This window comes from Aotus nancymaae, unplaced genomic scaffold (assembly GCF_030222135.1).
Source record: "Aotus nancymaae isolate 86718 unplaced genomic scaffold, 86718_ANA_hifiasm-v0.15.2.pri h1tg000059l, whole genome shotgun sequence".
Lineage (NCBI taxonomy): Eukaryota > Metazoa > Chordata > Mammalia > Primates > Aotidae > Aotus > Aotus nancymaae.
The window spans coordinates 49,182,466-49,197,469 of NW_026988473.1; the positions used below are offsets into that span (position 1 = coordinate 49,182,466).

Sequence of the window (15,004 nt, forward strand, 5' to 3'; positions counted from 1 at the left end):
TCAGCCTCCTGAGTAGCTAGGAGCACAGGCGCGTACCACGACGCACAGCTAATTTTTTTTTTTGTATTTTTAGTAGAGATGGGGTTTCACCGTTTTGGCCAGGATGGTCTCGATCTCTTGACTTCGCGATTCGCCCGCCTCGGCCTCCCAAAGTGCTGGGATTACAGGCGTGAGCCACTGCGCCCGGCCAAGCTGGATGTTCTTATAATGAAGACACTTAACATTCAATAATTAAAAATTTTTTATACCAGGCACGGTGGCTCACACCTGTAATCTCAGCACTTCGGGAGGCCGAGGTGGGCGGATGACTTGAAGTCAGGAGTTTGAGACCAGTCGGGGCAACATGGTGAAACCCCATCTCTACTAGAAATACAAAATTAGCTGGGCGTGGTGGCACATGCTTGTTATCCCAGCTATTCAAGAGGCTGAGGCACGAGAACCACTTGAATTTAGGAGGTGGAAGCTGCAGTGAGCCAAGATCATGCCACTACACTCCAGCCTATGTGACAAAGTGAGACTGTCTCAAAAAAAAAGTTTTTTAAAAAAGTTTTACTTAATGTTTTATTTAATCTTTACTAACGGTGAATCCTTCTGCTATGGGCTTTGCAGGGATGATTTCAATTTGAAATCTTTCTATTTTAAGTGAGAGAAAGGTAATTGAAAGATTGTTTTATCAGTATTTTTACTTTTTCTACATTAGGTTACTTACTTCCAGGTCAATTTCTTACAGAAACTCCTATCTGCAAAGCCCATACCAAAAGGGTTCACAATTAGCAAAGATGAAATAAAACACTAAGTAAAACCTTTTTAAATGTTTTTAATTATTGAATTTTAAAGGTAATTATAAGAACATCTGACTTTTAGGGCTAGGTGAATATTCTCTTTGAAGTCTAGACAATAGTTTTTGAATACTACTTTTCCTAGTAAACTCATGTTTTCATTCATTATCAGATAAATAAAGTACCGAGTTATGTAAAAATATCACATATACTAATGCATTTTTGCAAACCTTGAAGCCCTACAGAAATTATAGAAATATTATTCTGGTTTTATCATGAAGCTAGACGGGTCCAAAAAATTACAGAGTGAAACTTCTTGTATTTAAAACAAAACTTGCACCACCACCACCCCCAAAACAGTTTTTTTTAAAGGAGAATCTCTCTTCCAAGTTTTAAAGTTCAAGTAAAATTGATTTACTAGCAATAATTGTAATAACAGTAAGGTGGGGAATGATGACTTTATTCTATGGCAAAGATCTACAGATGTTGGAATTGTGTTAGAAACTTTTGGAGCCACACCACAGCCTTCTATTATCACATTTAAATGTAGTAGGCAAAACCAATTTCCCTGAAAACTGTATTAAGGACCAGGTGCTTTAATACCAAGAGCTGTTTTGACACATCAAACAAAAGTTTGGGTCTTTGAAAATCCTGCCTCCTACTGAACACTTTCTTTAAAAGTCATGCATGTTGGCCGGGCGGGGTGGCTCACGCCTGTAATCCCAACACTTTGGGAGGCCGAGGCGGGTGGATCACGAGGTCAAAAGATCGAGACCATCCTGGTCAACATGGTGAAACCCCGTCTCTACTAAAAATACAAAAAATTAGCTGGGCACGGTGGCATGTGCCTGTAATCCCAGCTACTCAGGAAGCTGAGGCAGGAGAATTGCCTGAACCCAGGAGGCGGGGGTTGCGGTGAGCCGAGATCGCGCCATTGCACTCCAGCCTAGGTAACAAGAGCGAAACTCCGTCTCAAAAAAAAAAAAAGCCATGCATGTTAAAATTTCCTGCCTTTGACTATACGCTGTATCAAGTACTGTATGTTAAAATGGAGATGGGGACATTTTTGTTGTTTAAGTTTATGGAAGTATGACTCCATTTTAGTATAACTACAATGTCCAAACGATGGAATAAGGTACCCATCAATACATTATCTGAGAAGTATAAATAGTGCAACTTGCCGGCTTTGAAAAGCCTAATCCTATTTCTTATGGTGGACCTTAAATAAAATGAAAATACACAACTGACAATGTTTAACGTGCACTTACAAAAAAAAAAAAAACAAAAACAGGAGCTAGCAATTTGAAATCCTCCAAACACCCGCGCTCTGCAAACACTTCTTCCAAAGTCTGAGACACAGGGTGTTTTCCTCTGTGACCGCCAGCCGGACATTCCTATGGGAAAAGCTGCTTCTTGTGCGCGGTACAAAGACAATCAATCCCTTCCTTTCATCCCTTTTTCATTCACTCTGCAGGGGGTGGGCCAATAAGGAACTGAATGAAGCTCTCCTTTCGCTTCGGGGCGCAAGTCTTGCCTCCTTCCCACTACTCTCCAGGTTCCCTAAGGCTGCCGAAGCCGAGGACCCGGAGCTGGGCAGTGTCCGGCGCTGCGCCCCGGGGCGCCAAGGCCTCAACCCGACGGACCCGGTCTGAGGAGAGGCCCAGGCACGCGAGGGCAGCCACAGCTCCAAGGGGCGCAAAGAAAAGCAATGCTCACTCGCCGCGCACAGGGCTCAGAGGTAAGGGTGCGTTTTCTTCCCATATTCCCGCTGAGAAAACGAGGTCGGGCGAAAATAGGCTGGTACAGCTGGAGTATGGGATATGGACTCAGGGAACAAAGGGACCGGAGCAAGAAGCAGCAGCCACACCAACGCAGACTCAAAAAAGGCTCCCCGGCTTTACGCACGCAGCCCGCATCTCCACAGCACTCGGCGTCTCTTACGCCACCAGCTCAGCCTCAGAGACTTCGCGAATATGGCTTTGCGCACTGCGGCGGGGCTGCGCCGCAACCGAGCTCGGCCCTGTGGCTCCTCCCCGTAGCCCTTCGCGGATTGGTGGCAGACAGCGACCGGGCCGCTGATTGGGTGGCGAAGGAGCCATTCGGGCCGGCTCTGGTGGGTTCGGCTGCCCCAAGAGTGATAAGTTCGGCTTCAGACACGCCTCAGCGCCAGCAGTGAGTCGGAGCTCTATGGAGGTGGTGGTGGGTACTGGGTGGCGGCTGCAGCAGCGACTCCTCTGAGCTGAGAGTTTCAGGCCGTCCCCGACTCCTTCCTCCCCCTTCCCTCCCCCTTTTTTTGTTTTCCGTTCCCCTTTCCCCTCCCTTCCCTATCCCCGACGACCGGATCCTGAGGAGGCAGCTGCAGTAGCAGCTGCTGAGTTCTCGGTGAAGGTGAGTGGAGCCGCCGCCGCTGCTGCCGCCGAGTGGAGCACTCTAAAATGGCCGCCGTCCCTTCTCGAGTGGTAGAAAATGGCGGCCGCAGGCGGAGCCGGGTGGGGCGACCCTTTTTTAGCATTTCCTCTGCGCTTCAGACACCTGGAAAGTCTTGGCCTTTGTTCTCCCTTCCTGTTGCTGACGGAGTAGAAGGAAAACGTCAGTGTTGGCCAGACCGCCGTGCAGTCATGGCCAGGTGGCCCACCCCTACGGGGCTGAGGCCGTGACGGACCGAGGCATGGGTGTGCACAGACGGCGAAGGAGCGTGGCTCGGGCCACGAGCCCCGCGGCAGGAGGCACGCGGGCCAGCAGGAAGGGCCCAGCCGTTGGCGCGGGACCAGCGAACCGCAGGCGTCTCGGAGCCCGGCCTCCCGGCAGGGAGGTGTGTAGGGCTCGGAGTCGGCGGGGCTGCCCTTCGTAGGGGAGGGGAGAGTGAGTGATGGTTTCTGCCCCTTTTGTCAGCCGAGGAAGCCGTGGCGAGGCAGCTGTCAGTCCCGGGGGGATTTATGGGGCAGGAGGGGGCCCACTTGGAGGCGGCGGGTGGGCAGGAGGCCGCCTTCCTGCCGGGAGAACAAAGAGCCGGGCGCCGGGCCGGCGGGGGCGGCCTGCTTCTCCCTGCTGAGCGACCCGCGGCCTCACGGAGAGGCTGTCGGAAACACTTCTCTAACTTGCGCCTGGGTGGGAGGAATGCTCTGCTCTTTTGTTCCCAGGAAGGGAAAAACGGGGCGGAGGTTCCTGCTGCCATGTTGCGGCCCTGGTCTTCCGCCTGCGAGTGTTAGCCCCGTACACCCGGTCCCCTCTCGCGCGTCTTTCCACGAGCTCCACGGGGAGGAGGCGAAAGGGTGGACGGGGGAAAACTGCTAAACAGCTTTCGGAGAGATCTCATCCAGTGGCTGGCCTCCCCGTCGAGGCAGTAAAAATTACTAGGGCAGACATTTTCCACGTGATGTTGCCCCTGTCTGTAGAATTGGATTTTTTTGTTGATCTCAGTGCTGAGTTGTAAAGGAGGTAGAATGTGGCTTTTCAAAAGATTCGTTCTGAGCAGTTTGAAATACTCTTGTGTTTCTACGAAGTCTCTTTGCATTCTTGAACACCGAGGAATTTCTAGGTGGCTAAACAAAATGTAATTGTCCGTTTGTGTTTTGAGTACATTCTAGTTCAGTCTTGCAGATCTGCAGTGCAGTGACAGTGTCAGGATCTGAAATATGTTATAATTGAGTGAAGGCTTATAGATCCGTAAGTTAGCAGCGTCTAATTTTGGTGCCCTTTCTCCTTCCAGGTATTTGATTTCTCCCGTCCCCTCCCCCCCCACCCCATCTATTAATATTATTCTTTTGAAGATTCTTCGTTGTCAAGCCGCCAAAGTGGAGAGTGCGATTGCAGAAGGGGGTGCTTCTCGTTTCAGGTATATCTAGATTTTATTTGGGGGAGTCATTTGGAAAAGGCCAGTCCCAAAACCTAGTTACCACAGCAAATAATTCCAACTTAATGGGCTGCAATTTTCATTTTAAAAGTTGTTAAATTTTCATTGACAGTCTTCTAAGAACTGCCATCTGAAGAATAAATAAAATCTATTTATTTACTTTTCCTTTGGGCCCAAGTTTAGTCTTCATTTGTAGCATCATAAACACTAAAATATAGACCTGGCTCCAGTCTGGGCAAAATAGCGAGACCCCCATCTCTACAAGAAAAATAAAACACAAAATAGATTTTTTTATTCTTTCTGAGAGAGTCATAGTTGGTGTAAACAAAAAATTTGTTTTCTTTTTAAATAGTGCTTCTTCGGGCGGAGGAGGAAGTAGGGGTGCACCTCAGCACTATCCCAAGACTGCTGGCAACAGGTGTGGTAAACGTGAAAAGTAATGAGCTTTGTTTAACAGATTAAAAGTCTTTCCCATGTGGCAGTATAATTAAGGCAATAGCCCTCAAGACTCCTAATCTTAAGGGTCATGGTTTCTTTTGGGTATCCTAAATATAGAATATCAGCTTTTGATTAGAGTTGAGGCTCTCAAACTGTTACTTTTTCCTTATTCTTTGGGTTATTGTTACTGATGTTTTTTCTGAAGTCAGTAGCTATTATTCCTACTAATTGGTATTAGTAGAGTGATAAACATGCAACATGGTCAATAAGACATTAGAAAGTGTTAATTTGCAGCCTGTACAGTGGCTCACACCTGTAATCCCTACAACAACTTTGGGAGGCAAAGGTGGGAGGATTGCTTGAGCCTAGGAGTTTGAGATCAGCATGGGCAGCACAGCAAGACCTCCTCTGTTTAAAAAAATGTTAATATCGAAAATATGGTTCCTGGATCTGTTGATGTTGAGAATATTTACTAGACATGCAAATTCTTAGGCCCGACCCGAAACCAGTGAAAGCAGAAACGGGGTGGGCCCAGTAATCTGTATTAAGTCCTTCAGTTGATTCTGATGCACACTATTGTTCCAGAACCACTGATCTCTCCATAGTTGGCTTTTGGAGGGGAAGTCGAGAAAGTCTAAATTACTTTTTCTATTTAAAAGAATTTATGATGTTTAACATTTGGTGTGTGACAGTGTTTTTGTTAATTTTTATTAATCAGCGAGTTCCTGGGGAAAACCCCAGGGCAAAACGCTCAGAAATGGATTCCTGCACGAAGCACTAGACGAGATGACAACTCCGCAGCAAACAACTCCGCAAATGAAAAAGAACGACATGATGCAATCTTCAGGAAAGTAAGAGGGTAAGTTTCTAGGTCTGTTTTACTAAAAGATGGGAAGTAGTATTGATTAGCTTTATTTCTCTGGCGTGTGTGCTTAGAAGGCAAGGTTCATGCCCAGAGTATATATGTTTTAATGAATGTTCATAACAGTTTTTTTAAAAGTGTCTTGAACTGGCCGGGCGCAGCAGCTCACGGCTGTAATCCCAGCACTTTGGGAGGCCAGTGCGGGCAGATCACTTGAGGTCAGGAGTTCTAGACCAGCCTGGCCAACATGGTGAAACCCCATCTCTACTAAAAATACAAAAAATCAGCCGGGTGTAGTTGCAAGCACCTGTAGTCCCAGCTACTTGGGAGGCTGAGGCAGGAAAATCACTTGAACCCCAGAGGAAAAGGTTGCAGTGAGCCAAGATCACACTACTGCACTCCAACTTGGGTGACAGAGCAAGACTCTGTCTCAAAAAAAAAATCTTGAAGAATAGCACATCATATTTTGGGATTTAGGGTTGCTTTCAGCTGTTGGATTGCTGTCCATAATCCTGTTGTGCTAGCGTTTCCCTTGGCTAAGGGAAATGGTATGTTATTTAAGCCAGTGAAGCAGGGAATATAATGGTCTTAGCTCATGGTCTAGTCTTGATAATGAGATTTTTGCAGTCTAACCTTGAGAAATTGAGAAAGGATTCTTGTCAAAACAGTTGGGAATCCCCCCACCCCCATCTAGTTCAAATAATTGTAATTAAAATCACAGGTTTATTTCAACATTCTTTGGTTTTACATGAGTAAGAAAATCATGTCTTGCTTTTAAAGGGAGCAAGTAGAAGAAAAATCAGTATAATTATAAAGGCAGTTTTTCAATTCATGTTTTGTGTATTAGCTAACACTTACAATGTAATTCCTTTTTCTCTAGCATACTAAATAAGCTTACTCCTGAAAAGTTTGACAAGCTATGCCTTGAGCTCCTCAATGTGGGTGTAGAGTCTAAACTCATCCTTAAAGGGGTCATACTGCTGGTAAGTTTTAAATATTGGCTTAACTCAAAAGGGAGAGGGAACTATTTAACAAACTCAAGTGGTATTTTTTTACGTTTGGATTACTACTTAAAACCCCTGAGGTGTGAGCTAAATAGGTACGTATTTTTGATACTGATAGTGATTAAAAATAAGAACCACTGACATTTAGTAGCATTAGATTTAACAGGTAAATTTTAGGTTTATGCTATCCTTGAAGAGATAAATAGGGGCGCTTAGCAGGCTATTCTTTTTCTTTTGTGGAAAACACCATAGGTCTTGGAAATGCATTGTATGAGAGTTTATGTAAAACTTAGTTTTGATATGCATGGCATTTTCTGACTCCCAGGAGATGGATGTGACTAGATGAGATCTGTAAAACAGGACATTTTTGGTACACTGTAATAACTAACATTTAGATGGTTGCATTTTTCCTAAAGAGTTCTTTGAAAAAGCTTTCGTATTTAGTTTAAGCAATGACATTTTCTGTAGATTGTGGACAAAGCCCTAGAAGAGCCAAAGTATAGCTCACTGTATGCTCAGCTATGTCTGCGATTGGCAGAAGATGCACCAAACTTTGATGGCCCAGCAGCAGAGGGTCAACCAGGACAGAAGCAAAGCACCGTAAGTGGTAGTTTTTGTTTGCTTATTTTAAAGTCTACTGGAAAAATTGGCTTAAATGACAAATTTTTTTTTTTTCCAGACATTCAGACGCCTCCTAATTTCCAAATTACAAGATGAATTTGAAAACCGAACTAGAAATGTTGATGGTAAGAATTACAGTTGATACTAAGTAGTACTGTATATTTTAGCTTCATTCTGAATGTTGGTTTACTTCATTGGTATTTTTTTTCAGTCTATGATAAGCGTGAAAATCCCCTCCTCCCTGAGGAGGAGGAACAGAGAGCCATTGCTAAGATCAAGATGTTGGGAAACATCAAATTCATTGGAGAGCTTGGCAAGCTTGATCTTATTCACGAATCTATCCTTCATAAGTGCATCAAAACAGTAAGTATGATGGGGAAGTTAGGCTTAGGCGAATGTCGTCAATCACTACTACATTGAGTCAGTTATCATCTAAGAGGGTGGTTGACTAGTTAAATACAGATGGGCAACAAAATTTACTAAACATAAATGAGTAATTTGAAAGTATGCGGTGTGTTTGACAAAGTAGGGTTAGAACTGATCAACACAGACCAGTAGAAAGCACTATACTAGATTCAGGAGGAACTAAGAATGAGTCATTGCAAACATGAAGGCAAAGTACTATTCCTAACCAGAGTAACTGTATAATTTTATCAACATGACATTTTATTGTAGCTTTTGGAAAAGAAGAAGAGAGTCCAACTCAAAGATATGGGAGAGGATTTGGAGTGCCTCTGTCAGATAATGAGGACAGTGGGACCTAGATTAGACCATGAACGAGCCAAGGTATGTGTGTAGCTGATGGAAGCAGTTACAAGTATTTTGTCTATTTTGTGACATCATAGGGGATTGCCATATTTAGCCATTAACTTGGTTATCATCTAGAAGTCTTAAAAGCTGTAAATTGTACAATTTGCTTTAGCTCTTCCAATTAATGTGTTCTTCTCTTACCAGTCCTTAATGGATCAGTACTTTGCCCGAATGTGCTCCTTGATGTTAAGTAAGGAATTGCCAGCGAGGATTCGTTTCCTGCTGCAGGTAAAACTGGTTTCTTTAAATGCATTGGTAAACTGAGTTATTTGTTTAGGAATATTAAAATTATTTTTCAATTAAAGGATACCGTAGAGTTGCGAGAACACCACTGGGTTCCTCGCAAGGCTTTTCTTGACAATGGACCAAAGACGATCAATCAAATCCGTCAGGATGCAGTAAAAGTAAGATTGGGTTTTCTTTGTTTTGTTTGTCACATAGACTTTGTGTTTGTAGAGCAGTATGGGATCCCCTCCCCACTCACCCCAAACATTTGAGGAGTCTCTCTCATCTTAGTGGTGGAGCTTAATGTTTTTAGTGTCTTGTCTTTTTTTTTCTTTTTTTTTTCTTTTTTTAAGACAGAGTCTCGCACTGTCACCTAGGCTGGAGTGTAGCGGTGCAGTCTCAGTTCACTGCAACCTCCGCCTCCCAGTTCAAGCAATTCTCCTTCCTCAGCCTTCCCAGTAGCTGGGACTACGGGCTTGTGCCACCACGCCCCACTAATTTTTTTTTGTATTTTTAGTAGAGATAGGGTTTTACCATGTTGGCCAGGCTGGTCTTGAACTCTTGACCTCAAGAAATTCAAGGGGCTTGGGCCTCCCAAAGTGCTAGGATTACAGATGTGAGTCACTGTGCCTAGCTTTGTCTGCCATTTTTGAAAGACGTTATTTACAGAAATAACATAACTAATGGTTTAATATCTAGGATGTTCTCCCTGTTTGGAAGAATTTTAAGTAAAATAGTGTCCAGAGACAAAAAGTGCTTATTCACTTCATTTCTAAAGGATCTAGGGGTGTTTATTCCTGCTCCTATGGCTCAAGGGATGAGAAGTGACTTCTTTCTGGAGGGACCGTTCATGCCACCCAGGATGAAAATGGATAGGGACCCACTTGGAGGACTTGCTGATATGTTTGGACAAATGCCAGGTAATTTTGAAAAAACAATGGTTTCATTGATCTTAAAAATATCAGTTTTAACTTTTTCTTCAGTTTTGAGAGTTGTCCGTATATGTATTTTAAGGTAGCGGAATTGGTACTGGTCCAGGAGTTATCCAGGATAGATTTTCACCCACCATGGGACGTCATCGTTCAAATCAACTCTTTAATGGCCATGGGGGACACATCATGCCTCCCACACAATCGCAGTTTGGAGAGATGGGAGGCAAGTTTATGAAAAGCCAGGTAAGTAAATATTTGAGTGTTTAGGCAACAAGTGTTAAATTCTGCAATATATGTGATTCCATTTGCTATTAAAACTATTTTAGGAGTGCATGTTTTCTAAACAATATTTACATCTGCAACATTTATTTCAAACTGAAATGCTTATCCTTAAGATCAGTAAAGTATTAGTAAAATCAGATCACTGTATTTGACAGTTAGGTTAGATTTTTATTCTTCCCTGTTTCATCTTTTACTTTCTCTGGGCAAATTCAGTTAAGCTTTCCTTTTGGCTTGGCTCATCCCTTTGGTACTTGATTACCATAATTTGTGGACCCCTTTTTATCTAGACTTTCTTTCTCCTTTTCTGAAATAGGGGCTAAGCCAGCTCTACCATAACCAGAGTCAGGGACTCTTATCCCAGCTGCAAGGACAGTCGAAGGATATGCCACCTCGGTTTTCTAAGAAAGGACAGCTTAATGCAGATGAGGTACATTTGCCTATGTTACTTATATACCATAGTTTGTCAATTCAGAAATTTATTGCCCAATGATTATAAAAAGACGCGTTATAAAGAGGACTTAATGCTGGAGTTCTTTACATTTTTCTCTCTTTCCTATACTACTTTTTCTTTCTTTAAATGTCCAGCGTCCTATGAGCGAAGATTATGAGATATGAGGGCAAGTCTCCTAAAGTCTATTAGTTAGAGCAAGGAAAATGGTTTTCAAGTATTGTGGTTTCCTTGTAAGTAAGGTGATTTAACAACTAAGAATAAAATGCATCTTCTAAACTGTAGCTAAATTTGCAGTTTTTTATTTGAATATTTTAGTCATGCTAATCCTAAGAGAATTCTCATAAGTGTAAGATTTATAATAGTATCTCACTACTATACGCATTAGATCTTTAAATTTTTTGCCAGAAATTAAACCTGTTAACATGAAGTACCTTCTTGAGTTTTTAAAAAAGCATGTTTCTGCCCTAGATTCTGTCATGTTTGTATAGGATTTTAGGGTGTTAACATTTAATATGTTCACCAATTGCATGCTGTTAATTTAGGTGTTTTGATTTGTTTTCAATTCCAGATTAGCCTGAGACCTGCTCAGTCGTTCCTAATGAATAAAAATCAAGTGCCAAAGCTTCAGCCCCAGATAACTATGATTCCTCCTAGTGCACAACCACCACGCACTCAAACACCACCTCTGGGACAGGTACGAACCATAGTACGACAGCATTTTCTATTGTTCCATTATTTTCTAAAGATGACTGAAGACTTTTTTTTCTAAATGTAGTGTGTTTGTCCCTCTAATTTCATGTTCCTTTTTTAAAAAAATGTCTGTCGTTGATTGTTTAGACACCTCAGCTTGGTCTCAAAACTAATCCACCACTTATCCAGGAAAAGCCTGCCAAGACCAGCAAAAAGCCACCACCATCAAAGGAAGAACTACTTAAACTAACTGTAAGTTTCAAGTACCCCATTTCAGTGTAATTAGCCTATATTTGAAATAGGGAAAATATTAAAGATACTTGCATGTGTTCTTCACAGGAAACTGTTGTGACTGAGTATCTGAATAGTGGAAATGCAAATGAGGCTGTCAGTGGTGTAAGAGAAATGAGGGCTCCTAAACACTTTCTTCCTGAGATGTTAAGCAAAGTAATCATCCTGTCACTAGACAGAAGCGATGAAGATAAAGAAAAAGCAAGTTCTTTGATCAGCTTACTCAAACAGGAAGGGATAGCCACAAGTGACAATTTCATGCAGGTAGGATTGGACACATTACTGATTCTGTGATAAGAACTCTTACCACTGAAATTTGAAAACGTAACAGACTGTTGTATATTTCTTTTCTAAGGCTTTCCTGAATGTATTGGACCAGTGTCCCAAACTGGAGGTTGACATCCCTTTGGTGAAATCATATTTAGCACAGTTTGCAGCTCGTGCCATCATTTCAGAGCTGGTGAGCATTTCAGAACTAGCTCAACCACTGGAAAGTGGCACCCATTTTCCTCTCTTCTTACTTTGTCTTCAGCAATTAGCTAAATTACAAGATCGAGAATGGTTAACAGAACTTTTTCAACAAAGCAAGGTCAATATGCAGAAAATGCTCCCAGGTAAGACAATGCTGACTTGTTTGTTTTGTTTTTATTGTATCTAGAGATTTCTAGTACCTTGAGTGGATTTATGTAGGTTAGACAGTCCAATTATCCTTCCCAGGTAATGATAAACATCACCACAGATTTCACCACCTTATAAAAATAGATTTATGGTTTAACTGCTTTCGTTTGATCATATATTAAGTTTTTCATTCGCTGGGTAGGTTCTTTACTCTGCTACATGAATCTTGTATACTTGAGACATATTTGTGAAGCTCTGCTCTTTGGACAGGACAGCTTGGTAAAATGAACTCTATTGGATGATGCAAGTGGTTTTGTCTTTTCAGAAATTGATCAGAATAAGGACCGCATGTTGGAGATTTTAGAAGGAAAGGGACTGAGTTTCTTATTCCCACTCCTCAAATTGGAGAAGGAACTGTTGAAGCAAATAAAGTTGGATCCATCCCCTCAAACCATATATAAATGGATTAAAGATAACATCTCTCCCAAACTTCATGTAGATAAAGGATTTGTGAACATCTTAATGACTAGGTAAGATGAATGGTCTTCTACATATAGTAATGTTTCATGTACTAGAAAACAATGTCTACAAAGAATAAGTTGTCTCTTGAGTAGGAAAACTCACTGTTGAGTTATAACAAGACCTCTTTCTGTCCAGCTTCTTACAGTACATTTCTAGTGAAGTAAACCCCCCCAACGATGAAACAGATTCTTCCTCTGCTCCTTCCAAAGAACAGTTAGAGCAGGAAAAACAACTACTACTTTCTTTCAAGCCAGTAATGCAGAAATTTCTTCATGATCATGTTGATCTACAAGTCAGCGCCCTGTATGCTCTTCAGGTGCACTGCTATAACAGCAACTTCCCAAAAGGTAAGAAGACTTATATCAGAAGATCACTGTGGGGCAGTTCTTAAAACAGCACACTAAATAATGGGCTTATTCTTTTTATTTTTTTAAGGCATGTTACTTCGCTTTTTTGTGCACTTCTATGACATGGAAATTATTGAAGAAGAAGCTTTCTTGGCTTGGAAAGAAGATATAACCCAAGAGTTTCCGGGAAAAGGCAAGGCTTTGTTCCAGGTAAGTCTTTTGTTAAAAATTTGGTCTGCTTATTTCAATTTGTTTGGTATTAACTTAAAATGAAGAGCCTTTGTCAAATGAAATACAGGCAAGATAGTCCTAGTTATTAGTTTGTCTTCACCCATACATTTTCTTTTGTACTACCTAAAGCTGTGATTAAGTAAAGCTGTGCAATGAATCAATTCTAGTGGTAAGATGTTAGAGGTAGTTAACACATTTTTCAAGGAGTATAGCTATTTATATAGATGGGGGTGACTATATACAAGTTTTAAGCTTTTTTAAAAATGTCAGTAAAGAGGAACTTGCAGCTGGGCATGGGGCTCATGCCTGTAATTCCAGCACTTGGAGAGGCCGAGGTAGGAGAATCCCTTGAGCTCAGGAGTTCAAGACGAGCCTGGGCAGCATAGTGAAACCTTGTCTCTAAAAAATACAAAAAATTAGCCAGATGTCATGACATGTTCCTGTGGTTCTGGTCCTAGCTACTTGGGAGAATTTTTTGAGCCCAGGAGGCAGAGGTTGCCGGATCTGAGATCACACCACTGCACTCCAACTTGTACAACAGTGAGACTTTGTCTCAAAAGAAGAAAATTTTTAAAGTTTATTAAAAAGGAAGTTGCTTCTGATTTCTCACAATTTGATTTTGCCTTACTGAATGAAGTTGTAGCTCTAGGGGAAGAACATCACATTCCCAAATCACAGTGAGTGCATTAATCTACCTGGAAAACAGTTTAAAAGTAGGTTCCAGGCCTGATCCCAGAGACTCTGGTTTAGTAGGTCCGTGGTACAAAATCCACGTGATTGTCATACTACTAGTTTTCCAGGAGGCCCAGGCTTTGATTGGAGAAACATTGGTCCTGTAGCATCTTACTACCTTTTTACTGCTGATTATAAAATAGGTCGATGAGAATCATCCTTGCAGGATGCCGGATAATGTGCCACTGTTTGTATAACTTAATATACATACAAATTATTTGTAAGGATGTCCTTGTTTAAAACTGTAGTACCACCTAAAACTTGGTCTTTGGTTGGATTTCTGTTTATATTATGAACTATTTTAAGTTACAAATCTTAATTTACAGGTGAATCAATGGCTAACCTGGCTAGAAACTGCTGAAGAAGAAGAATCAGAGGAAGAAGCTGACTAAAACCAGCCAAAGCCTTAAATTGTGCAAAACATACTGTTGCTATGATGTAACTGCATTTGACCTAACCACTGCGAAAATTCATTCCGCTGTAATGTTTTCACAATATTTAAAGCAGAAGCACGTCAATTAGGATTTCCTTCTGCATAAGGTTTTTTTTGTAGTGTAATGTCTTAATCATAGTCTACCATCAAATATTTTAGGAGTATCTTTAATGTTTAGATAGTATATTAGCAGCATGCAATAATTACATCATAAGTTCTCAAGCAGAGGCAGTCTATTGCAAGGACCTTCTTTGCTGCCAGTTATCATAGGCTGTTTTAAGTTAGAAACTGAATAGCAACACTGAATACTGTAGAAATGCACTTTGCTCAGTAATACTTGAGTTGTTGCAATATTTGATTATCCATTTGGTTGTTACAGAAAAATTCTTAACTGTAATTGATGGTTGTTGCAGTAATAGTATATTGCCTGTATTTCTACCTCTAGTAATGGGCTTTATGTGCTAGATTTTAATATCCTTGAGCCTGGGCAAGTGCACAAGTCTTTTTAAAAGAAACATGGTTTACTTGCACAAAACTGATCAGTTTTGAGAGATCGTTAATGCCCTTGAAGTGGTTTTTGTGGGTGTGAAACAAATGGTGAGAATTTGAATTGGTCCCTCCTATTATAGTATTGAAATTAAGTCTACTTAATTTATCAAGTCATGTTCATGCCCTGATTTTATATACTTGTATCTATCAATAAACATTGTGATACTTGATGTAGTGATGTGTGGCTGTAAATGGCATCCACAATCTGAAAAATTAATCAAAGACAGGTCACAAGTCTCATGAATTTGGAGAACATTGCTACACATCGCAACTAAAATTTGGTGACATTTATTTCTGTCAGACTGAAATGATCTTTGGACAAACTTAGCTACCT

The 15,004-nt window shown here is 41.5% G+C and overlaps 1 protein-coding gene, 1 non-coding gene and 1 pseudogene across 3 annotated transcripts; 2 read left to right on the top strand and 1 right to left on the bottom strand.

The window, feature by feature from the left end:
- The window catches only part of LOC135270239 (glyceraldehyde-3-phosphate dehydrogenase-like), a 17,444-nt pseudogene extending 14,153 nt beyond the window's left edge, over positions 1–3,291 (bottom strand).
- EIF4G2 (eukaryotic translation initiation factor 4 gamma 2) lies at positions 2,924–14,844 on the top strand. Of its 2 annotated transcripts, XM_021675152.2 has the most exons (22): positions 2,924–3,167; positions 4,489–4,614; positions 4,985–5,050; positions 5,789–5,929; positions 6,813–6,915; positions 7,405–7,536; positions 7,616–7,682; positions 7,769–7,920; positions 8,233–8,343; positions 8,512–8,595; positions 8,673–8,771; positions 9,371–9,512; positions 9,607–9,767; positions 10,120–10,233; positions 10,826–10,951; positions 11,095–11,199; positions 11,287–11,502; positions 11,594–11,852; positions 12,182–12,386; positions 12,514–12,725; positions 12,814–12,935; positions 14,015–14,844. In XM_021675152.2, the coding sequence occupies exons 8-22, from the start codon at positions 7,837–7,839 to the stop codon at positions 14,078–14,080; spliced, it is 2,106 nt and encodes a 701-aa protein (XP_021530827.1). In that variant the 5' UTR covers positions 2,924–3,167; positions 4,489–4,614; positions 4,985–5,050; positions 5,789–5,929; positions 6,813–6,915; positions 7,405–7,536; positions 7,616–7,682; positions 7,769–7,836; the 3' UTR covers positions 14,081–14,844. The 2 variants fall into 2 exon arrangements, with proteins under 2 accessions (XP_021530827.1, XP_021530829.1); XM_021675154.2 differs by lacking the exon at positions 10,120–10,233 and having other exon boundaries at positions 2,925–3,167.
- Positions 10,286–10,427, top strand: LOC135270348 (small nucleolar RNA SNORD97). Its single transcript, XR_010338503.1, has one exon. It is a non-coding gene; the product is annotated as a small nucleolar RNA SNORD97 (small nucleolar RNA).
- Positions 14,845–15,004: the final 160 nt, after the last annotated feature.